The sequence below is a fragment of the Passer domesticus genome, chromosome 9 (assembly GCF_036417665.1).
Source record: "Passer domesticus isolate bPasDom1 chromosome 9, bPasDom1.hap1, whole genome shotgun sequence".
Classification (NCBI taxonomy): Eukaryota; Metazoa; Chordata; class Aves; order Passeriformes; family Passeridae; genus Passer; species Passer domesticus.
Window position 1 is genome coordinate 10210793 of NC_087482.1, and position 24611 is coordinate 10235403.

Below are 24611 nucleotides of genomic sequence, written 5' to 3' on the forward strand. Positions count from 1 at the left end.
TTTTTGACTGTAATTCAGTCCTAGCAGTCAGTTTTATACCCCTCCCCTTATTTTCTATTGTTATAGCATATTTTATTACCAATGGGTCGCTCCTTTCCCCCCTGTGATGTTGGTTTTGCCCCACTTGTCCATCTCTCCAAAGACCTGCCCTTTTGTTCACTGTTCCTCCTCCCATTGCATGTCAGTCCCTCTCCAAGCCTGCCCCTTGCTCTAGAAACTTCCCTATCAATTTTGTATCCTTCGGAATCCCATTGGTTTGTTTAAGTTCTTCCCCTCCCCTGTAATCCCCAATTGGTTTAAACCTTGTATTCCCCGCCTGGTGTTCCACCCTCAGTTTCTCCCAATTGGCTAAAGATTGGATCCTCCCCTGGGACCCTGCCAAGTTTGGAAGTTGGTGTATGCCTTTAATGCAGTGTTGGTCTGGCCCTGATGGTCTGTAGAGTAATCACCTTTGGAAAACATAGAGCAGACCTCACCCTGTTCCTTGTCCCTACCCTCAGGGCAGTCCTACCCCCAAGGCAGTCCACCTGTGCTGTAGAGCAGCTGTGCCCTGCAGCCACAGCCCAGATTCGACAGTTTTCTGGGGGCAGCCCAGTGCCACTGTGGGTGTGGGCAGCTAGTGGGGCTGAAGACATGGGGCAACACAGCACTTCCCAAATCAGCTCTTCTGTTGCAGTAGAGAGATGCAGCTGTGACCACATTGTCCTGGTGGTAGCACCAGCAAAGCCCACCCGGCACCAGCAGTGGCTGAGCTCCGTGCCCAGGAGCAGCCGTGGATGGCCACGGTGTGGGCAGGCAGGAGCCAGGCAGGGGCTGCTGTGCCCAGCGGCGGGGCCCCGAGGGGATGGGGGAGCCCATGCTGAGCGTCCCTGGGCTGAGGGCACATTTCCTTCTGTGGGATCATCTGGGCCTGGACCTGAAGAGGCACAAAGGGATATTTTGGGGTCCCTGATGAGGGTCCCAGGTGTCCTGCATGTTTTAAATAATAAGCTTTTTTTGATTAATAAGGAGAATTTATTTCATAATTAAATTACAGTCTTAGAATGTCTAGAAGCAAATATCAGATTGGCCCTGAAGCAGGCTGACAGCGTCAGGTGAGACAGGTGGGGCATTTCTCTCCCCTGTGCATCACGAAGGGACAGCTCTCACAAAGTGTTTTTGTACATTTCCAAGCTCCAAGGGTTGTTGGGGACAGGCGTTTTTCTGCTTTCTTATGGTTGATCTTATCCTTTTTGCATTTTCATGTAGTTTTTCCTTCTTGCTGCAGCTCTTGCTGAGAGTTTCCCCAAAACTGGTAAATAATTCACATTGTTAGAAGAAAATCTCCTGGAATATGCATTCTAGGAGGCACACATTTATCTTATAGATGATGCAAATTGAATGCACATTGCTGAGGTTTGGTCAGAGAAATAATCTTCTGGAATCAGCATTTCTGGGGACGAATATTCAGGCTAGGATTTTGGTGCATGTTGATTGCCCAGAACCCTCTTTTGGTATGCTAGGATTTTCATTAGGCGAGATTACTGTAGTCTCAGCTTGAATTTGTACATACAATCTATCAGAATCCATCCCTTTCTATATTAATTTATTAAATTTGTACTTTTAGGATACACTTTGACAAAGCTTACTTATTTTTGAATTTTATATTTAGTATTTATAAAACTTAACAACTACACTTTTATACTACTAGTCAGGGTGTAAAATTAACAGCTCTTCTCATAAAGTAGATTATTCTAAATCTTTAATTTCTTTTCTTTGGATTGTCAGTTATATTTTTTTTATCAATGCATGTGCTTATTGTAATTTAGATATATTTTGACTCCATAGTCGTTTAAGGCTGGTAATATTTGTAAAATAAGTTTTTCATGTATTCTTATGTTGCCTGCTAAAATACGTCTTTACAACTGTCTCATGTACTTGTTTTCTTAACTCTTGAGCAATTTGCTTTATTCTACTCTCAGGATTTATTTCTTCTCTAGCTCTTACAGAAGAAAAGGTTTTAATATATTGCTTACAAATTTTGCCATTTTATTCTTTTTGCTCTATTCCACATTTTCTTTATTGCAGTGTCTTTTACTACTCATAGTGCACATTCTGATTTTGTTAAACTTATAGCGTACTGCACTAACTTGGGAGTGTGCATATGGCTCATTATTTTTGGGCTTGGATGACTAATACAGTGACAATAATCCTCTGCAGTTTTAACTCTCTAGCTCTCTCAAAGCCCCTTTGGGTTGCAGCCAAAGGGCCAAGATGTGTATCTTCTTGGTAGCAGAGCTTACACCTTGGGATCTAGTCACTGATGTCATTTGTCTCATTCTCAGTATTTACTTCATAAGATTTAGAAGAGCCTTTTAAATTGTTTTTCGGGATTTATGATAGCATCTGCTTATTTCTAATTGTTATAGTTTTATTTCTTTGACATTTTAGCTGTAAAGTTGTAATTAGTCTGTACACTTCTCTTTCCTTCAGCAATACTTGGCTGTTTTCCTTTAGTTTAATTTGATCCTTATTAAATATCTAATGGCTTTTGTTATACACTATCTGATTTAATTTTACTTTTAATGTTTCTTGGAACTTAAATCTGGTTTGTATCTTATATACTTAATTTTTTCAGATTTTTCATGCATCATATTACTTGTTCTAATATATTCTTTACAGTGTTTCATTAGCTTTTACTTCTGTTTCTTTTCTCTATTCTGACAAAAGCACAAAAATATTTTATTTTTTGAAATAAATTTGCATATCACAATCTAAATATTCAGTTCACTTAAAACAACCTCATGAATAATACAGTTTAAAATAAAATATTTTACTTCTCATAACAATTGTTTTTACAGCTTACAAGCTTAGGTATTAACATGCATCAGTCTATTTTGCTTCAAGGAGTAGTTGTGACTTTTTAGTGAGGTTTGGCTGGTGTTTCTGCTGGTGGATTTACAGGTCTTCAGTCCTGCCTTTCTTTGCAGCTGAACCTGCTGGTGAAGGTGGTGCAGCTTCCCAACCCACGTCCAGGACTGAGGCTGTGGGAGATGCCGAGGGTAGGTCAAGGCCTTTCCCCTGGGAGAGCTGCCAGCTCAGAGCCCAAAGCTGGGCCAGGGGGGCATCGCTGCAGGTGCCAGCACAGAACCATGCACGTGTGTGCCCTCGCCCTGTGTGATTCCCTCACCGCTCCTGCGGCTCAGTGGTGCCCGTGCAGATCAGCAGAGATGACAGAAGCTTCTGTGGCTGTTGAGTTACAGGTGTGTCTGCAGGGAGGACTTCTCCAGCTCCTTTGCTGATTCCTACACAGAAGCCTGGCAACCATCACAGAGGTGAGTAGTGTGTCCCTGCTGACCCCACAGGCTGAGCCCTGCTGCTGTTGGATCCATTCCTGGGAAATGGAATTCTGTTGCTCTAAGGTCCTCCGCGGGCAAAGAACAAAGCTACAGGACACCAGAAACCCCATGAGCCATCCGAAAACATGAGGCAAATGCTGAAGGAAATGCAGCAGGCAGGAGAAGGTGGGTGCATTTCCCTCATGCTTCCCCTGGGTCTCAGCAGCCGGGGGCTTTGGCTGCACATCTGGACACGCCGTGCCCGGCACAGTGGGAAGGGATCCATGGCAGCCTCGCTGCCCCACTGCTGCTGCTGCTGCTTTCACGCCCTCCAGGGCTGTTTCCCAGCCTGGCTAGGTTGCAGCTTGTGCCCAGCCCCTGCAAGAAGGCATTTGGCATCAGCTGACAGGCCGCCCAATTGCACCACAGGCCTGAGATCCCCTGCAATTTTGCAGTTGCCGGGTAGAAGAGAAAGGGCAGCAGTTTGGAGAAGGGAGGACCCTGGCCTACCCAGAAAGTTTATAGGGATTTTCTGATTCTTAGCCATGTCTTTGACAAGCATTCCCTCCTGAAGGCACCACCTCCCCAGTGGGGAACAGCCCCACCTGATCCAGCTGTCCCTCTTCCTTCCTCCAGAAGTGGATGGAGAGGCTGTGCAGAAGGCAGCATTTCCTGGAGGAAGCAGTGGTTCTGTGCCAGCCTCTGCTGAAGGAAGGGAGGCCATGCCAGGCACAGGCACAGGAGGTAATTGGTGTGCCTCTGGGCCTGAGCCCTGCTGAGGCTTGAGCTGCCCTCTCTGCTGCCTGGCAGTGCAGGCACAGCCCAGAGAAGACTGGCACAGCCCAGGGGAATTATCCCGAGCAGGCTCAGGGCACTCGGGTACTGGGCAGTCCTGCTGGGGTCCCTCCGTGGGAGACACTTCCTGAAACCTGGAAGCAACTGCACGGGCTGCCCATGGTGGGGAAAGGACAGAGAGGGAGAGCAAGGCTCCAGTGTGTCCGAGAGGGCTTGACTATGTGACCTTGGGCTGTGGGATTTCTTCCAGGGGAAAAGAGAGATGGAGAGACAGAAGAAGGTAGAAAGGGAGGGAGAAAGGGCAGGAGGGATAGAGGGTTAGTTGTGGCACTGCCTGCTGCAGTTTTCCCAGTGCTTCAGCAAGAGTTTCAGGTGTGGGAGTGAGAGAGAGCCCCAGGGCCCTGGGCTGCTCCAGCAGCCCCTCCAGGGATGTTGCAAAGGGCATGAAAAGAGGCACCAGGAGCCAGTCCAGAGTTCCTAAGGCCCCTGTGCAGCTTTGGCCATGTCCATTCACATCCAGCTCGCACGGCCTTACCCGACCCCCTTGCTGTGCCCAGTTCCCTGTGGCAGAAGGGGATCCCAGCACACCCTGAAAAATGTTCTCAATCTGTGCTCCGATCTAGCTGAGGTTGCTCAGAAGGCTTCTCCATTAGGTTGGCTGCATAAAGTTTTGAAGCCCTTGGAGTCTCCTGCAGGTATGTTCTCAGTGTGCCACCTAGGAATAATTGTTGACAACCTGGCAGGACCCAGGTGACAGAAGCTTCTGTGGCTCTTGTGTTACAGGTGTGTCTGCAGGGAGGACTTCTCCAGCTCCTTTGCTGATTCCTACAAAGAAGACTGGCTCCCATGGCAGGGGTGAGTAGTGTGCTCCTGCTGACCCCACAGGCTGAGCCCTGCTTTTGTGGGATCCATTCCTGGGAAATGGAACTACTTTCTCTTAAGGTCCTCTGAGAAGGAAGAACAAAGGCAAAGGACAGAAGAAACCCCACGAGCCAAACAACATCCTGAAACAAATCGTGACAGAACTGCACAAAGGGCATGGTGAGAGCATTTCCCTCTGCCTTACCCTGGGACTCAGCAGCCGGGGCCTTTGGCTGCACATCTGGACACGCCGTGCCCGACACAGCGGGAAGGGATCCATGGCAGCCCCGCTGCCCCGCTGCTGCTTTCACGCCCTGCAGGGCTGTTTCCCAGCCTGGCCTGGCTGCAGCTTCTGCCCAGCCCCTGCAGGAAGGCATTTGGCATCAGCTGACAGGCAGCCCAAACTGCACCATTGGGCTGAAATCCTCTGCAATTTCCCAATTCCCAGGCCCATCTGGAGGGGTGGCTGCTTGGAGGAGGGAGGGCCATAGCCAGCCCCAAGGCACTGGAGGGATCAGGATTTTCCTGATCCTTATCCATGACTGGGACATGTGTTGCCTCCTGAAGAGGCCACCTCCCCTGTGCATAATGATTCCATCTGATCTAGCTGTGCCTGTTCCTTTCTCAAGGGATGGACAGAGAGGCTCTGTGGAAGGTGGCATTTCCTGAAGGAAGGGAAGAGATGCCAGGCAGAGTCCCAGGAGGTAATTGCTGTGCCTCTGGGCCTGAGCCCTGCTGAGGCTTGAGCTGCCTGGCAGTGCAGGCACAGCCCAGACAAGACTGGCACAGCACAGGGGAACTATGCCGAGCAGGCTCAGGGCACTCGGGTACTGAGCAGTCCTGCTGGGGTCCCTCCATGGGAGACATGTCCTGAAAACTGGAAGTGAGTGCATGTGGTGCCCATGGTGAGGAATGGGCAGAGGATGTGAGCAAGGCTCCAGTGTGTCCTGAGAGAGCCTGGTTATGTCCCCTTGGGCTGTGGGAGCTGTTCCATGGGCAGGTGGGCAAGCAGGAGGGAGGGACAGAGGTTGGGAGGGATAGTTGTGGCACTGCCTGCTGCAGTTTTCCCCAAGCATTTAGTGAGGGGTTCCTGTATGGGAATGAGGGAGGCCCAGGGCCCTGGGCTGCTCCAGCAGCCCCTCCAGTGATGTTGCAAAAGACATGGGAAGTGTGTGGAGTGTGACCAGGAGCCACAGGCTCCCACAGCCTTACCCAACCCCCTTGCAGTGCCCAGTTCCTTAAGGCAGAAAGGGATCCCAGCACACCATGGAAATGGTTCTGATCTCCGCTCCTTTTTAGATGAGGATCACGTCTTAAATTACTTGGAAACACTGGTGAATGGTGGTTTGAAGACCTTGCCAGATGTTGGAGGCAAGTTCTCAATGTACATTTCCTGACAGAATAATCAGTGTGAATGTGACAAGAGCTGAGTCAAGTGGCATTTCCCTTAAGTTCCTCTGAAGGTTGATCAGTTCAGGAAATCTTGCCCTGCTCCTTTCTGGAGCTCTGAAGGATACCACAGGATTGCTGTCAGTGGGAGCATTTATCTGTCCATCTTCCTCCCGTGTGCAATGCCAGTGTGTCCTTCCATGTGCTCTGTGCAGCCAGGGAGAAGAGCAGAGAGGGAAGGGGCTGGGCCCAGGGCTGTGCCCCGGGGCTGAGCCTTTGGCAGCTCCTTTGCCAGCCCCAGGGAGCCTGAGCTGCTCCTGCTGCCACTGCCAAGCCCTGGCCCTGCCTGGAGCTGGCTTTAGAGCTGCTGGCAGCTCCAGGGAGTCCTTTCTGCCCCCACTGCCCTGCAAGGGGCTCCTTCCATTCCAGTGTGGGGCCACTGCAGGCACGAGGTCCCCCTGCTCCTGAGTGGGAGGCAGTGCTGAGGGAGTGCCTTGGAGGGCACCAATCACCCAGGTGCCCTCACTGCCACTTGGGCTTGAAGGAGAATCTTCAACAGTGTCAGAGGAGCTCTTCTGTCCTGCCTTTCTTTGCAGCTAACCCGGTTGGTGAAAGTGATCTGGCTTCCCAACCCACGTTCAGGACTGAGTCTCTGGGAGATGCTGAGGGTAGGTCAAGGCCTTTCCCCTGGGAGAGTTGCCAGCTCAAGAGCCCAAAGCTGGTGCCAGCACAGAACCATGCACGTGTGTGCCCTTGCCCTGCGCGATCCACTCGTGATTTCTGCTCAGCGCTGGCAGGTGTCTGGGGAAGGGAGGGCCCTGGCCCAGCCACAAAAGCCCAGATATTTTGTGAATCTTTTCCCCATTTTTGATAAGCATGCTGCCCTGAAGATGCCAGCAAAGAAATGGGGAATTGTTCCATCTGATCCAACTGTCCTTTTTTGTTTCTCAAGTGATGGACCAAAAGGCAGGGCTGAAGGAGGTGTTTCCCCAAGGAAGCAGTGGCTCATTGGCAGCCCCTGCTGCAGGGAGGAAGGCGATGGCAGACACGGACACAGGCACAGCAGGTAATTGCTGTGCTGGGCTCAGCCCTGGCCGGGGCTGTGTGGCAGCAGCTCTTCCCCCAGGGCCTGCCCTTGCCCGGCCCGGCAGCAGCCAAAGCTGGAGGCGCCTCGGCTTCCAGGCCTCTGGAGCTGGTTCAGAGCCCCGGGGAAACGGGACTGGTGCAGCAACGTCCCTCGTGCTGCAGCTGCTGCGGAGCTGGCCCTGAGTGCCCAGAGGCCCAAGGCACAGGAGCAGCCCCGAGCGGGAGCCCTGCTGCCAGCCCAGGGCCAGAGCCAGCCCTGGCTCCCGACTGGGCAGGGGCTGCGCTGGGTCCTGACAGGGCCTGAGCCTGTCCCCTGGGGCTGGGGGAGCTGTCACGGGGCAGGGAGTGGTGAAATGAGTGGCACCTGTGGCATGGCTGCCTGTAGTTTTTCTCAGGCCTTTAGGGAGGGTTTCTGCAGTGGAAATGAGAGAGTCGTGCAAGGCCCTGGGGTGTTCGCCCACCTTTCCAGGGATGTTTCACAGGGCCTGAAAAGAATCTGGAGTGTGACCAGGAGCCAGCCCAGAGCTCCCCAGGCTGCTGTGCAGCTTTGGCCTTATCCATTCACGTCCGACTCCCACAAACTTACCTGACCCCCTTGCAGTGCCCAGTTCCCTGAGGCAGAAGGGGACTCCAGCGCACCATGGAAATGGGTCTGATCTCTGCTCCCTTCCAGATGAGGTGTCTGGGAAGGCTTCTCCATTAGCTTGGTTGCATAAAGTGTTGGTCCTATCTGACCCCCTCTCAGGTATGTACTCAGTGTGCTACCAAGGAATAATTGTTGTGAACCTGGCAGGAATCAGGTGACAGAAGCTTCTGTGGCTCTTGTGTTCCAGGTGTGTCTGCAGGGAGGACTTCTCCAGCTCCTTTGCTGATTCCTACACAGAAGCCTGGTTCCCATCGCAGAGGTGAGTAGTGTGTCCCTGCTGACCCCACAGGCTGAGCCCTGCTTTTGTGGGATCCATTCCTGGGAAATGGAATTCTGTTGCTCTAAGGTCCTCCGCGGGCGAAGAACAAAGCTACAGGACACCAGAAACCCCATGAGCCATCCAAAAACATGAGGCAAATGCTGAAGCAATTGCTGCAGGCATGGTGGGTGCATTTCTCTCAGCCTTCCCCTGGGACTCAGCAGCCGGGGCCTTTGGCTGCACATCTGGACACGCCGTGCCCGGCACAGCGGGAAGGGATCCATGGCAGCCTCGCTGCCCCACTGCTGCTTTCACGCCCTGCAGGGCTGTTTGCCAGCCTGGCCTGGCTGCAGCTTCTGCCCAGCCTCTGCAGGAAGGCAGTGGCTCCATGCCAGCCTCGGCTGCAGGAAGAGAGGCGATGCCAGGCACAGGCACGGGAGGTAATTGTTGTACCTCTGCACCAGAGACCTGCTACGGTTTGAGCTGCCCTGTCTGGTGCCTGGCAGTGCGGGCACAGCCCAGACAAGACTGGCACAGCCCAGGGGAATTATCCCAAGCAGGCTCAGGGCACTCGGGTACTGAGCAGTCCTGCTGGGGTCCCTCTGTGGGGGACACACACCGAAACCTGGGAGTGACTGCATGGAGTGCCCATGGTGGGGAAAGGACAGAGGAGTAGAGCATGGCTCCAGTGTGTCCTGTAAGGGCCTGGCTATGTCCCCTGGGGCTGGGGGCGCTGTGCCAAGAGAGGGAGGGAGAGAGGGACTGCAGTAGGGAAGGAGGTGGGGGTGGTTCTGGCAATACATACTGCAGTTATCCCCAGGGATTTAGGGAAGTCTCCCTCAGTGGGGAGGGAGAGAGCCCCAGGGCCCTGGGCTGCTCCAGCTGGCCCTCTAGGGATGTTGCACAAGGCCTAGAGGGGGCAAAGATTGTAAAGGGTGTGGAGATTAACCAGGAGCCAGCCCAGAGCTCCCCAGGTCCCTGTGCAGCTTTGGCCATGGCCACTCACATCTGACTCCCACGACCTTACCTGAGCCCATTGCAGTGCCCAGTTCCCAAAGGCCGAAGGGGAACCCAGCAGAGCATGGAAGCAGTTCCGTTTTATGCTCCCTTCTAGATTGGGATCGTGACATGGATTCCATGCTTGTCTTTCTGGATGAGAGTGTGAAGACCTCGGCAGATGGTGGAGGCAAGTTCGCAAAGTCCCTTTTTACTTAGAGAATAATCAGTGTCAGTGTGGCAAAAGGTCACGCATGTCCCACTTTCCTTAAGAGTTGGAAGGTTGTTGAATTCTGGAAGCGTTGCCCTGCTCCCATCTGGAGCCCTGAAGGATCCCACCTGTGGAGGACTGCTGTCAGTGGGAGGAAGGAGCATTTAGCTGTCCATCTTCCTCCCGTGTGCAATGCCAGTGTGTCCTTCCATGTGCTCTGTGCAGCCAGGGAGAAGGGCAGAGAGGGAAGGGGCTGGGCCCAGGGCTGTGCCCCGGGGCTGAGCCTTTGGCAGCTCCTTTGCTGGCCCCAGGGAGCCTGAGCTGCTCCTGCTGCCACTGCCAAGACCTGGCCCTGCCCAGGGCTGGCTTTAGAGCTGCTGGCAGCTCCAGGGAGTCCTTTCTGCCCCGATTGCCCTGCAAGGGGCTCCTTCCATGCCAGTGTGGGGCCACTGCAGGCATGAGGTCCCCCTGCCCCTGCTCCTGAGTGGGAGGCAGGGCTGAGGAAGTGCCTTGGAGGGCACCAATCACCCATTTGCCCTCACTGCCACTTGGGCTTGAAGGAGAATCTTCAACAGTGTCACAGGAGCTGTTCTGTCCTGCCTTTCTTTGCAGCTAACCCGGTTGGTGAAAGTGATCTGGCTTCCCAACCCACATTCAGGATTGAGCCTCTGGGAGATGCTGAGGGTAGGTCAAGACTTTCCTCCCTGGGAGAGCTGCCAGCTCAGAGCCCAAAGCTTGGCCAGGGAGGCAGCGCTGCAGGTGCCAGCACAGAACCATGCACGTGTGTGCCCTCGCCCTGCGCCATCCCCTCACAGCTCCTGCGGCTCAGTGGTGCCCGTGCAGATCAGCAGAGATGGCAGAAGCTTCTGTGGCTGTTGAGTTTCAGGTGTGTCTGCAGGGAGGACTTTCCCCGGTCCATTGGTGGATGTTGCATGCAGGACCAGCTCCCTTCGCAGGGGTGAGTAGTGTCTGCCTGATGACCCCACAGCCTGAGCCCTGGTTTTGTGGGACCCATTCCTGGGAAATGGAAATATTTCTCGTAAGGTCCCCTGAGAATGGAGAACAAACCTAGAGGAGACACTAAGTCCCTGGAGGCATCCAAACACATGGAGAAGATGCCGAGTGATCTGGAGAGACGCCATGGTGGGTGCATTTCCCTCATGCTTCCCCTGCGACTCAGCAGTCAGGGCCTTTGGCTGCACATCTGGACACGGCACAGTGGGAAGGGATCCATGGCAGCCTCACTGCCCCACAGCTGCTGCTTTCACGCCCTGCAGGACTGTTTCCCAGCCTGGCCTGGTTGCAGCTTCTGCCCAGCCTCTGCAGGAAGGCATTTGGCATCAGCTGACAGGCAGCCCAAACTGCACCATGGGCCTGAGATCCCCTGGGATTTCCCACTCTGTGGGTAGATGCAGAGAAGCAGCTCTGTGCAGGAGGGAGGGCCCTGGAGCAGCTCCAAAACGCTGGCCATTTTCCTTGTCCTTATCCATGTCTTTGACTAGTATTGCCTGCAGGAGAAGGGCACAGCACAGAAGAATTACAGTGTGCAGGCTCAGGGGCTCGGGCAATGAGCAGTCCTGTGCCGAGGGCCGGCAAGGTGCTTGCAGGCCCCAGCTCTGGGGGAAACAGAGAATGTCCTGCCCGTATCCACCATGCTGCCAGCTCAGCAGTGCAGCTCAGCACAGGCTCACGCTCCCCATTGCTCCCACAGATGCAGCCAGCACCACAAAACATGCTGACAACATCGGGAAGAGCACAAGAGTTTTCTGCTGGGTAACACCATGTTTGAAGAAGTTGATGGCCATTGTGGCTGGTGCAGCACTTTGCCTGATGATGTGCTATGCCGCAATCTGGTATTGCTGGAAGAGAAACTGGTGAGTGTTGTGCTGATCTCTAGCTCAAACAGCTTCCTTTAAAGGCTGCTCATAGTCAGGGAACATTCCCAGAGAGGCTGCGGTGGAGTTGTGGCCAGTCCATGATTGTCCAAATAACTCTGCTGAGGGTTCTGCTGCTGCCCAGTGCTTCCATTGGCCTCTCAATTGCTGGGCCTTGTCCTGGGGGCCCCCCTGGGGCAGCAGCCAGTGCTGGCTCCCACTGAGGCTGCCTGGCCAAGAGCAGTCCCAGGGGCTCGGGGCAGAGGCAGAGCAAGGTGGGGAGGAGAAAGAGCAGGGCCGAGGTTGCCCTTGAAAGGCAGAGGCGCTCTGGGGCCCGCTCCTGGCCAGGGACCCTGCCCAGAGCCGTGCCCTGCTGGCCGGGGCCTTGAGGGGCAGCTGTCCAGCTGGGCCCAGCTGTGCCAGCAGCTCCAGCCGTGCTGGGGAGCCTTGCCAGCTCTGGGCCCTGCTGTGCATGAGGGTCCATGTGTGCCACTGGCAGCTGGGGCCTCAGCCACCTCCTCTCTCCACAGGAGCACCTCTGGACAGGAGTTTAAAGACGGTGGCTGCACCTTACTCCCAGACAGTTTGAGCTGCTCCTCTGGCCGTCATAAGGGCCTGGACAGCCCTTTCACCTGTTCTGTGTAGGGAACCGAAGATCAGCCATCTACAAGGAAACCTCCTACTACCCTGTAGATCCCACTGCCACCTGCTCTCCCCATAGGTCTCCCCAACATGACTTCATCCCTTTTTTGATCTCCCTGCATCCCATCCCCGCCAATTCTCAAGTTCTTCTGGAGACCCCAGGCCCAGCTGAGCACCCTCCAGCCCCTCCTGAGACCAACACATCCCTTCCTCTGCCCCTCTGTCCCTGGCCTTGCCCTCTAAACAACACTGGAGTTAAGCCCTGCTGCCCTGCCAGGGTAGGCGATGGCCCAGCTCTTCTCTTGCACTACAGAGATGGAGCTGTCACCCCAGTGTCTGGGAGGTAGCAGCAGCAAAGCCCACCCGGCACCAGCACGGGCTGAGCTCCGTGCCCAGAGGCAGCTGGGGATGGCCATGGTGTGGACAGGCAGGAGCCAGGCAGGGGCTGCTGTGACCAGCGGCAGTGTCTCGATGGGCTGGGGGAGCCCAGGGGGCAGGGAGCAGCGTGGGGCTCCTGAGAACAAGTGACACTATTTTGTATTTGTTTTTCGTTTTTAGAAATTTGACTTTTTAAAAAATATTTTAAAATTTATTTACTGTAGAGAGATACCCCTAAATATTTATTCCCGAGTAGTGTAGTAGTTAAGGACTTTACAAAATAGTATTAGAATCCTGAAAAGGCAAACCTATTTTTAATTCACTTTTAATTTTTAGAAATATTTAGAAATATTTTTTGTAGAGACATATCTCCAAAATATTCATCCCTTTTTCCAGAATACATTTGTATTTTTAAAGCAGTTTTACAGTTCTGGAAAGGTTTTTACACTTATACAATAAAAAATAAAATGGCATTTCTGTGGTAATCTTTACTCTGTGAAGAACTAAGACACCCTAAGACACCCAGCCAGCTGCAGAAGCAAAGATCTTTTCCCACGGGAACTTTGTACCTAGTCACAACCAAGTGACGTAAAACCATTTCCCAGATATTTCCAGGGATTCTTGACCAGCTCAACTCTTAGTCTTCAGAGGCAAACTTTGAGCACAGTGGGAATCTTTTCAAGTCACCATCTTTGTTTGCTTGTGCAAGAACTGCCTCAGTTCCAGAGCAGGGGCTTCTCTCAGCTTCCTGCTGGCCCCGGGCTCTCCTCCCGGCCTGCTGGGCTTTGTTGGCTGGCACAGCCTGTGCCAAGGGCCGGCAAGGTGCCTGCAGGCCCCAGCTCTGGGGGAAACAGAGAACGTCCTGCCCGTATCCACCGTGCTGCCAGCTCAGCAGTGCAGCACAGCACGGGCTCACTCTCCCCATGGATCTTGTAGAGGTTCAAAGCAAGACAGGAACACGTGCCCTGATTACACTTTGATGAATCCCAATGATATTCTGCTTGCAGGATGGGCACAAGCAGTGCATGATAGGTATAGCAGAGCCTCTGTTCACTGTGTCACTTGCCATGGCCTCTTTCACAGTTGTATCTTTCTCCCTTCATATGTCCTGACAAACACCTAAGGGAGAACTGGACCTCTAATCGCATGGCACATCTCCATGCCCATGCCCGATGTCCCTGTGCCAGCTGCTTTAACAGCTTGTTGCCATGCAGATGCTGCCTCCAGCCACACAAGGTACTCTCCCCTTGAAAGCACTGGCCCTGCTCTCTGGCCCCTACTGAAGGTGGGCAGGGCTTGGCCCAGCTCTTCTCTTGCACTAAAGAGATGGAGCTGTCACCCCAGTGTCCGGGTGGTAGCAGCAGCAAAGCCCAGCCAGGATCAGCACTGGCTGAGCTGCGTGCCCAGGGGCAGCTGGGGATGGCCACGGTGTGGGCAGGCAGGAGCCAGGCAGGGGCTGCTGTGTCCAGTGGCAGGTCCCCGGGGAGGATGGGGCAGCCCATGCTGAGCGTCCCTGGGCTGAGGGATATTTCCTTGCCTGGGACCATCTGGGCCTGGACCTCCTCCAGTGGCACGCCCAGGAAAAGAGGGAAGCCATCAAGAGCCTGTGAGTTACGCAGGGATGGGCTGCAGCTTCCTCCCTCCTTGGTTAGCCAGCGGATTAAAAGAGGCCTCTAGGGTTTACGGCAAACAGGAGTGGGCAAACAGGGCCGTGGCATGTCTCTGAGGGACAATTCACGAGGCAGTGTGCACAGGCAGGGCAAGCAGGCAGGGTTGCAGGTTTTCTTGTTAGGAAGTTTTACTGTGTGTTGTTTGCAGTGTTTCTGTTGGTTGCTTGGCTTTGGACTTTCTGGTAGTAATGGTTTTTACGCAATCGAAAACTGTAGTTAGTACAAGTGCATGTAACTAAGTGGAACCCTCCAAAAAGGATGTGTCTGTCCTGACCCATTCCTGTGCAGAGTGTTTGAGCTTAGCAGTGGTTTCAGGGGGCAGTGAGGAGAAAAGCTGCCTGCGGTGTGAACAGGTGAATGATCTCCTTTCACTGGTGGCCGAGCTTAGGGAGGAAGTTTAAAGACTAAGGAGTATCAGGGAAAGTGAAAGGGAAATAGATTGGTGGAGTTCAGCCCTTCCATCCTTACGGAAGGCCCAGCAAGAGTCACAGGACTCCTATGCCGCACACTGTCAGGCAAGAGAAGGACACCTGGTAGATGAAGGGGAGTGGAAATGGTCCCTGCACGGGGAGGTTATGATAAAAATTCCTCCCAACCCCCGTCCCCTAGCCAGGGGCCACTTCAGAATAGGTATGAGCCCCTGGATCTAAAGAGTCAGCCAAATGATTAAGAAGAAAATTATCTGTCCGGAGAGCCTCCCAATTATAATTAATCTGTAACATGGATTGCCAGCTCTAACATCAAAAAGGAGAGAAGGGTAATCGTGGTGGGTGACTCCCTTCTGAGGGGAACAGAGGGCCCCATGTCAAGGGGACCCACCCCGCAGAGAGCTCTGCTGCCTCCCTGGGGCCCAGGTGCAGGATATTCCTCAGGGACTTCCTGGGCTGATTCAGTCCTCTGATTATTATCCACTGTTGAAACTCCAGGCTGGAAATGATGAGATTGAGAAGAGGAGTGTCAGGACCATTGAAAGTCACTTTAGGGCCCAGGGACAAGTGGTTGATAGGACAGGGACACAGGTAGTCTTTTCCTCAGTCCCTTTGGTGGCTGAGAAAAATGGTGAAAGCAATAGGAGAGCTCATATCATCAACAAGTGGCTCAAGGGCTGGTGTCATTGGCAGAATTTTGGATTCTTTGATCATGGTGCAGCTTTGATGGCACCTGGCCTGCTGGAACCAGATGGGCTCCATCTCTCTGTTAAGGGCAGAAGGTTTTTAGCTGATGAGCTTGCAGAACTTGTTGAGAGGGCTTTAAAGTAGGTTTGAAGAGGGAACGGGATGCAGCTGGGCTGTCTGGAAGCAGGCCCAAGGGTGGTAAGCCTGAGTTAGGGATGAAATCAGCAGCCCAGCTGAGGTGCATGGATAGCAGTGCACACAGCATGGGTAACAAACAGCAAGAGCTGGAGGCCATGGTCCAGCAGCAGAGCTGTGATGTCATTGCCATCACAGAAACGTGGTGGGATGCCTCACATGGCTGGAGCACTACACTGGATGGCTACAAGCTCTTCAGGAGAGACAGGAAAGGGAGAAGAGGTGAAGGTGTGGCTCTTTATATTTGGGAGGATTTGGACACCATGGATATTGAAACTAATGATGATGAGGTGGAATGCCTATGGGTGAGAATTAGGGGGAAGGCCAACAAGGCTGACATCCTACTGGGAGTCTGCTATCATCCACCCAACCAGGAAGAAGTGGTGGACAACTCATTCTATGAACAGCTAGAGGATGTTTCAGGATCATCAGCCCTTGTTCTTGTAGGCGACTTCAACTTGCCAGACATCTGCTGGGAACTTAATACAACAGAAAAAAAACAGCCCAGGAAATTTGTAGAGTGTGTGGAGGACAACTGTTGGTTGCAGCAGGTGGGTGAGCCCAGCAGGGGAGGGACTATGTTAGATCTGCTGTTTGCAGATAGAGGTGGGCTGGGGGGACATGTGGTGGCTGGAGGCCGCTTGGGGCACAGTGATCATGAAATGATAGAATTTGTTGCATTGCAAGCTGATCTGTAGTCAGCATTAATCAAGTTCTAAGAAGCAGTCCAGCTCAGCTCCATGAACTAGCCTCTGTGTTTGACTGACAGAAGCTCACATCCAAAGGGAACTCTCCTAGGATGCAGACATTGCCTTGGTTCAGAGTCTGGGGCCACACAGATAGACCAATGAGCTGTCTCGGCCCAGGAGATTTGAGTGGGCTATAAAAGAACACTCCGGACAATAAACAAGGCTGTTTTTCTGAGGAAACACGAGTGGTCTGTCGTATGTTATGTCTCAGACAGGGGAACACCAATGTATCAAGAATTCTTGGTATTTTGTGAAAACAGGAGGAAGATCAATAAGACTTTTACACATGACTTTCAGAGGGCAGACTTTGGCCTGTTTAGGAGACTTCTTCAGAGAGTTCCTTGGCAAGCAGCCCTTAAAAACCAAGGAGTCCAGGAAAGGTGGGCATGCTTCAAAACAGAGATCTTGAGGGCACAGGAACAGTCTGTCCCTGGGTGCCAAAGGATGAGTCTATGAGGCAAACGTGCAGCCTGGATGGGCAAGGAGGCTTTGGAGGAATTTAGGAATAAAAAGAGGACATATCATCTTTGGCAAAATGGTCAAGTCTCTCAGGAATTATTTAGAGGAGCTGCTAGAGCACGTAGGAAAAATAAATTAGGGAGGCCAAAGCTTAGTTTGAACTTAAAATGGTGACTTCTGTAAAGGGATAATAAAAAAATGTATTTACAAATATATCAACGGGAAAAGGAAGGGTAAGACCAACCTTTGTTCTTTATTAGATGTGGGAGGGAACTTAGGAACTGCAGATGAGGACAAGGCAGAGGCGTTGAACACCTTCTTTGCCTCAGTCTTTAGTAGGAAGACGACTTGTCCTCAGGACAAGTGTCCTGCTGGGCTGGTAGATGGTGTCAGGGAGCAGAATGGGCCCTGTTAGCCAAGAGGAGGCAGCCAGAGAACTGCTGAGCTGCTTGGATGTTCCTAAATCTATGGGGCCAGATGGGATCCACCCCAGGGTGATGAGGGAGCTGGCAGATGAGCTGCTGAAGCCGCTCTCCATCATTTATCAGCAATCCTGGCTCACTGGTGAGGTTCCAGATGACTGGAAGCTGCCCAATGTGACGCCCATGTACAACAAGGATGGGAAGGAGGATCCTGGTAATCATAGGCCAGTCAGTCTGACCTCAGGACCCAGTAAGGTGATGGAACAGTTTATACTGAGTGTCATCGCACAGCACTTACAGGATGGCCAGGGTATCAGACCCAGCCAGCAGGGGTTTAGGAGTGGTAGGTCGTGTCCGACCAAACTGATCTCCTTTTATGAGCAAGTGACCTGCCTGATGGATGCAGGAAAGGCTGTGGATGTGTCTATTTGGACTGCAGAAAGGCCTTTACACTGTCTTCCACAGCACGCTCCTGGAAAAGCTGCAGCCCAGGGCTTGGAGAGGAACACTCTTTGCTGGGCTCAGAACTGGCTGGATGGCTGGCCCAGAGAGGGCTGGTGAACGGTGCTGCACCCAGCTGGCAGCCAGTCACCAGTGGTGTCCCTGCGGGCTCTGTGCTGGGGCCAGCTCTGGTCAATGGTTTTATTGACAACATGGATGAGGGGATTGAGTCTTTCATTAGCAAATCTGCAGACAACACTAAGCTGGGAGAGTGTGTTGATCTGTTGGAAGGTAGGAGGGCTCTGCAGGCAGACCTGGAATGGTTGGAGGGATGGGCAGAGTCCAGTGGGATGAAGCTCAGTAGGTGCAAGTGCCCAGTGCTGCACTTTGGCCACAAGAAGCACCTGCAGTGTTCTAGTCTGGGGATAGTGTGGCTGGACAGTGGCCAGGCAGAAAGGGACCTGGGGGCACTGGTCACAGCCAGCTGAACATGAGCCAGCAGTGTGGCCTGGTGGCCAAGGAGGCCAATGGCTCCTGGCCTGTGTCAGGAACAGTGTGGCCAGCAGGAGCAGAGAGGTCATTCTGTCCCTGTTCTTGGCACTGGTGAGGCCGCACCTCAAGTGCTGTGTCCAGTTCTGGGCCATCAGTTTGGGAAGGACATTGAGTCGCTCGAGCACATCCAGAGGGGGCAAGGAGGATGGTGAGGGGCTGGGAGCACAAGCCCTGGTGAGGAATGACTAAGGGAGCTGGGGGTGTTTACCCTGGAGAAAAGGAGACTCCGAAGTGACCTTATCACTCCACAGCTCCCTGAAGGGTAGTTGTAGTCAGGTGGGGTTGGTTTCTTTCTCCAGGCAGCACTGACAGAACCAGAGGACACAGTCTCAAGCTGCATCAAGGGAAATGTAGGTTGGATATCATGAAAATATTTTCCACAGAAAGAGTGATAAAATTCTGGAATGGCCTGCCAGGGGAGGTGGTGGAGACACCATCCCTGGATGGGTTTAAAAAAGACTGAATGTGGCACTTGGTGCCATGGTTTAGTTGTGGTGTTGGGACATGTGTTGGACTGGATGATCTTGAAGGTCTCTTCCAACCTGGTCATTCTGTGAATTCTGTATGAATACTGAGCATCTCCAGGGACACAGCCTGACCTGCAACGTCAGTAGGCGAAAAAAAAGTTTTGTGAATGGCCCTTTGATGAAGCAAAACATTTACAATCAGGGCAGTGCATTCATAGAGATGGGCGCACACTCTGGGGGTACAGCTAAGGCCATGAGGTCACAGAAGGGCTCAGGGGTTACAGCAGGCTGAGCTCTCAGCAGGCCCTGAGGTCACAGAGGTGCCAGAGGTGCCAGAGCCCCGTGGATGCACAGCAGCACAGGGAGCCAGCAGTCAGTCCCTGAGCACAACTGTTGTGGCAGCAGCGGCGGTGGCAGCAGCGGTGCTGACGTTGGGACAGCGGTGTCGGGACAGCGGTGGCAGCAAGAGCTGCGGGACTGGCGCAGGACAAGGCACCATGGTCTTTGCTCTGCGCCTCTTCCTCCTGCTGCTCCTGGCCGTGGCCCTGCCTGCCAGGGCTGCCCAGGCTGCTCCGCTGCAAGCGCGGCGAGCAGGTGAGCCGGCAGCCTGGCTGCCCTTTCCCGGCACAGCGCTCCCTGCTCCCTGGGAAGCGCTGGGGATGGTTTTGCCCAGGGCTTTAGGGAGGGTTTCCTCCGTGGGAGGGAGAGTGTCCCAAGGGGCCCTGGGCAGCCCCGTTTCCCTTTCCTCTCCCAGAATGTTACACAGGGCAGGGAAAGAGGGTGGAGAGTGGCCAGGAGCCTGCCCAGAGCTCCCCAGGCCCCTGTGCAGCATTGGCCATGTCCATTCACAACTGGCTCCCATGGCCTTTCCTTTCCCATTTCCTGTACCCAGCTCCCTGAGGGAGAAGGGGATAAAACTCAGCATGGAAATAGTTATGATCTCTGCTCCCTCTAGATTTGGATGGCAACATAAATTATTTGCAAGTACTGGTGAATGACACTTTAAAGATCTTGGAGAATGCTGGAGGCAAGTTCTGAATATCTGTTTTATCTGATAGAATAATCAGTGTCAATGTGGCAGGAGCTCATTCATGCCACTTTCCTCAAGGTTCTGTCAGGGTTGACAGGCTGAAAAATTTGCTCTGCTCCCTTCTGGAGCCCTGAGGGATCCCACAGGATCGCTGTCAGTGGGAGGAAGGAGCATTTAGTTGTCAGTCTTCCTCCCGTGTGCAATGCCAGTGTGTCCTTCCGTGTGCTCTGTGCAGCCACAGAGAAGAGCAGAGAGGGAAGGGGCCGGGCCCAGGGCGGTGCCCTGGGGCTGGGCCTTGTGGGCAGCCTGAGGATCTCCTGCAGTGCCACAGGAGCTCTTCTGTCCTGTCTTTCTTTGCAGCTGAACCTGCTGGTGAAAGTGGTGCAGCTTCCCAAGCCACATCCAGGACTGAGGCTCTGGGAGATGCTGAGGGTAGGTCAAGGCCTTTCCCCCTGGGAGAGCTGCCAGCTCAGAGCCCAAAGCTGGGCCAGGGAGGCAGCGCTGCATGTGCCAGCACAGAACCATGCACGTGTGTGCCCTCGCCCTGCGCCATCCCCTCACCGCTGCTGCGGCTCAGTAGTGCCCGTGCAGATCAGCAGAGATGGCAGAAGCTTCTGTGGCTGTTGTGTTACAGGTGTGTCTGCAGGGAGGACTTCTCCAGCTCCTTTGCTGATTCCTACAGAGAAGCCTGCCTCCCATCGCAGGGGTGAGTAGTGTGTCCCTGCTGACCCCACAGGCTGATCCCTGCTTTTGTGGGATCTGTTCCGAGGAAATAGAAATATTCCTCTTAAGGTCCCCTGAGAATGGAGAACAAACCCAGAAGGTACAGTAAGTCCCTGGAGGCATCCAAACACATGGAGAAGATGCCGAGTGATGTGGAATGATGCCATGGTGGATACATTTCCCTCATGCTTCCCCTGGGACTCAGCAGCCGGGGTTTTGGCTGCACATCTGGACACGCCGTGCCTGGCACAGCAGGAAGGGATCCATGGCAGCCTCTCTGCCCTGCTGCTGCTTTCACGCCCTGCAGGGCTGCTTCCCAGCCTGGCCTGGCTGCAGCTTCTGCCCAGCCTCTGCAGGAAGGCATTTGGCATCAGCTGACAGGCAGCCCAAACTGCACCACAGGCCATGCCCACCCTGAGATCCCCTGCGATTTTGCAGTCTCCAGGCTGATCACTAATGGCGGGTGTTTAGATGAAAGTGGGCCCTGTCCTACCTAGGATGTTTATGCCTTTGACAAGAATTGCCTCTTGAAGATGCCGCCTCTCCAGTGGGGATCAGTCTTACCTGATGAGCTGTTGCTTTTCCTTTCTCCACAAGTGGATGGTGAGGCTGTACAGAAGGCGGCGTTTCCCAAAGGAAGCACTGGCTCCATGCCAGCCTCGGCTGCAGGAAGAGAGGCGATGCCAGGCACAGGCATGGGAGGTAATTGCTGTGCCTCTGGACTTGAGACCTGCTGAGGCTTGAGCTGCCCTCTCTGCTGCCTGGCAGTGCAGGCACAGCCCAGAGAAGACTGGCACAGCCCAGGGGAATTATCCCGAGAAGGCTCAGGGCACTCGGGTACTGAGCAGTCCTGCTGGGGTCCCTGCGTGGGAGGCAGATCCTGAAACCTGGGAGCGACTGCATTCCCATGGTGGGGAATTGACAGAGCAGGACAGGAAAGCTCCAGTGTGTCCTGAGGGGCCTGGTTATGTCCTTTCCATTCAGGGAGGAATTTCAGGGGGAAGAGGAATAGAGGGAGAGAAGAAATTAGGAAGGGAGGGAGAGAGGGCAGAGGGAGGGAGGGATGATTGTGGCAGTGCCTGCTGCATTTTTTCACTAGTGCTTTAGGAAGAGTTTTAGCTCTGGGAGTGGGAGAGCCCAAATGCACCCCGGGCTGCTCCAGCCACCTCGCCAGGGATGTTACACAGGGCCTGCAAAGAGGATGGGGATTGGCCAGGAGCCTGCCCAGAGCTCCCGAGGCCCCTGTGCAGCTTTGGCCACATCCATTCACATCTGGCTCCCACAACCTTACCCAACCCACTTGCAGTGCCCTGTTATCTGAGGCAGAGGGGGCCACAACACACCAGGGAAATGGTTCTGATCTGTGCTCCCTTCTAGATCGGGATGGCAAATTGCATTATTTGGATGCCCTGCTGGATGATGGCTTAAGGCTCTTGAAGAATGCTGGAGGCAAGTTGTCCCTGTGCCTTTCTTAACAATATCCTGACAGTGCTGCAGGTGCCAGCACAGATCCATGCACGTGTGTGCCCTCACCCTGCGCCATCCCCTCACCGCTCCTGTGGCTCAGTGGTGCCCGTGCAGATCAGCAGAGATGGCAGAAGCTTCTGTGGCTGTTGTGTTACAGGTGTGCCTGCAGGGAGGACTTTCCCAGGTCCTTTGGTGGATGTTGCACGCAAGCCCAGCTCCCATGGCAGGGGTGAGTAGTGTGTCCCTGCTGACCCCACAGGCTGATCCCTGCTTTTGTGGGATCTGTTCCTGGGAAATGGAACTCTGTTGCTCTAAGGTCCTCCGAGGCGAAAGAACAAAGCTACAGGTCACAAGAAACCCCATGAGCCACTCAAAATCACGGGACAAATGGTGAAAGAAATACTGCAAACCGAACAAGGTGGGTGCATTTCCCTCATGCTTCCCCTGGGACTCAGCAGCCAGGGCCTTTGACTGCACATCTGGACACACCGTGCCCGGCACAGCGGGAAGGGATCCATGGCAGCCTCTCTGCCCTGCTGCTGCTTTCATGCCCTGCAGGGCTGCTTCCCAGCTTGGCCTGGCTGCAGCTTGTGCCCAGTCTCTGCAAGAAGGCATTTGGCGTCAGCTGACAGGCACCCCAAACTGCACCACGGGCCTGAGATCCCCTGAAATTTCATAGTCTCCAGGATGATCACTAAGGGCGGGTGTTATCATGAAAGTGGACCCTGGCCTACCCAGAAAATTGTGTGGATTCCTGATCCTTAACCATGACTTCCACAAGTACTGGCTGCTGAAGATGCCACCTCCCCAATGGGGAACAGCCCCACCTGATCCAGCCGTCCCTCTTCCTTTCTGCAGAAGTGGATGGAGAGGCTGGGCAGAAGGCGGCGTTTCCCGAAGGAAGCAGTGGCTCCATGACAGCCTCTGCTGTAGGACTGGAGGCGATGCCAGGCACAGTCACAGGAGGTAATTGCTGTGCCTCTGGGCCTGAGCCCTGCTGAGGCTTGAGCTGCTGTCTCTGCTGCCTGGAAGTGAGGGCACAACCCAGGGGAATTATCCCGAGCAGGCTCAGGGCACTCGGGTACTGAGCAGTCCTGCTGGGGTCCCTGTGTGGGAGACATGTCCCGAAACCTGGGAGTGACTGCACGGGGTGCCCATGGTGGGGAAAGGACAGAGGGGCAGAGCAAGGCTCCAGTGTGTCCTTAGTGGGCCTGGCTGGGTCCCCTTGGGCTGTGGGAGCTGTCCCAGCAGATCGAGGAAGGGTGGCTGGGAGGACAGGCAGGAGGGAGTTTGCGAGGGATACTTGCAGCACTGCCTGCTGCAGTTCTCCCCAGGGATTCAAGGAGGATTTTCCTTGTGCGACTAAGGGAACCCCCACGGGCCTTGGGCTGCTCCAGGCACCTCTCCAGGGATGTTGCACAGGGTCTGCAAAGAGGATAGGGATTGACCATGAGCCTGCCCAGAGCTCCCCAGGCCCCTGAGCAGCTTTGGCCTTGTCCATTCACATCTGGCTCCCATGGCCTTACCCGACCTACATGCAGTGCCCAGTTCCCTGAGGCAGAAGGGGATCCCAGCACATCATGGAAATGGTTCTGATCTTTGCAAACTTCTAGGTTGGGATCAAGACATGGATTATCTGGGAAAACTGCTGGATTATGGCTTGAGACTCATGGGAAATCCTGGAGGCAAGTGCTCAATGTACCTTTCCTGAGAGAATACACAGTGACCAGGTGGCAAGAGCTCATACATTTGCCCTTTCACTTAAGTTCCTCTAAACGTTGATGGAATATGGAAAATTTGCTCTGCTCCCTTCTGGAGACCTGAAGGATCCCACAGGATCACTGTTAGTGGGAGGAAGAAGCATTTAGCTGTCCATCTTCCTCCCGTGTGCAATGCCAGTGTGTCCTTCCGTGTGCTCTGTGCAGCCACAGAGAAGAGCAGAGAAGGAAGGGGCCGGGCCCAGGGCTGTGCCCCGGGGCTGAGCCTTGTGGGCAGCCTGAGGATCTCCTGCAGTGCCACAGGAGCTCTTCTGTCCTGCCTTTCTTTGCAGCTGAACCTGCTGGTGAAGGTGGTGCAGCTTCCCAAGCCACATCCAGGACTGAGGCTCTGGGAGATGCTGAGGGTAGGTCAAGGCCTTTCCCCTGGGAGAGCTGCCAGCTCAGTGCCCAAAGCTGGGCCAGGGAGGCATCGCTGCAGGTGCCAGCACAGAACCATGCACGTGTGTGCCCTCGCCCTGCGCCATCCCCTCCCTGCTCCTGTGGCTCAGGCATGGCAGCTCTTTGGAAACAGGAGAGCCCTGTCCCTGCCATGAAAGCCAAGACGTTTTCTGAAACGTATCCCCGTGTTTAACGCACATGACATCCTGAAGATGCCGGCACCCAAATCAGGAACTCTTCCATCTAATCCAACTGTCCTTTTTCCTGTCTGAAGTGGTGGACCAAACATCTGTGCAGAAGGAGGCACATCCTGGAGGAAGCATTTCCCCATGGACAGCCCCTGCTGCAGGAAGGAAGGCGATGCCAGACACGGGCACGGGCACAGCAGGTAATTGCTGTGCCGGGCTCAGCCCTGGCCGAGGCTGTGTGGCAGCAGCTCTTCCCCCAGGGCCTGCCCTTGCCCAGCCCGGCAGCAGCCAAAGCTGGAGGCGCCTCGGCTTCCAGGCCTCTGGAGCTGGTTCAGAGCCCCGGGGAAACGGGACTGCTGCAGCAAGGTCCCTGGCGCTGCAGCTGCTGCAGAGCTGGCCCTGAGTGCCCAGAGGCCCAAGGCACAGGAGCAGCCCCGAGCGGGAGCCCTGCCGCCAGCCCAGGGCCAGAGCCAGCCCTGGCTCCCGACTGGGCAGGGGCTGCACTGGGTCCTGACAGGGCCTG

General features: G+C 54.2%; 1 protein-coding gene and 1 long non-coding RNA gene across 5 annotated transcripts; both read left to right on the forward strand.

The window, feature by feature from the left end:
- The first annotated feature begins 947 nt into the window (after positions 1 to 947).
- On the forward strand, positions 948 to 12480 carry LOC135307620 (uncharacterized). 4 transcript variants are annotated; one of them, XM_064432026.1, is made up of 15 exons: positions 948 to 1294; positions 2970 to 3041; positions 3243 to 3314; positions 3402 to 3503; positions 3954 to 4061; positions 4736 to 4807; positions 4896 to 4967; positions 5055 to 5153; positions 5603 to 5677; positions 9468 to 9539; positions 10173 to 10244; positions 10447 to 10518; positions 10605 to 10703; positions 11272 to 11434; positions 11965 to 12480. In XM_064432026.1, the coding sequence occupies exons 4-15, from the start codon at positions 3464 to 3466 to the stop codon at positions 12077 to 12079; spliced, it is 1059 nt and encodes a 352-aa protein (XP_064288096.1). In that variant the 5' UTR covers positions 948 to 1294; positions 2970 to 3041; positions 3243 to 3314; positions 3402 to 3463; the 3' UTR covers positions 12080 to 12480. The 4 variants fall into 4 exon arrangements, with proteins under 4 accessions (XP_064288096.1, XP_064288097.1, XP_064288098.1 ...); XM_064432027.1 differs by lacking the exons at positions 948 to 1294; positions 3954 to 4061; positions 4736 to 4807 and having other exon boundaries at positions 2305 to 3041; XM_064432028.1 differs by lacking the exons at positions 948 to 1294; positions 2970 to 3041; positions 3243 to 3314; ... (4 more) ...; positions 5055 to 5153; positions 5603 to 5677 and adding exons at positions 6804 to 7030; positions 7315 to 7428; positions 8122 to 8193; positions 8282 to 8353.
- Positions 12481 to 15453: 2973 nt separating this feature from the next.
- On the forward strand, positions 15454 to 24288 carry LOC135307633 (uncharacterized). Its single transcript, XR_010368336.1, has 3 exons — positions 15454 to 15662; positions 23795 to 23866; positions 24175 to 24288. It is a non-coding gene; the product is annotated as an uncharacterized LOC135307633 (long non-coding RNA).
- The last annotated feature ends 323 nt before the right edge of the window (positions 24289 to 24611 follow it).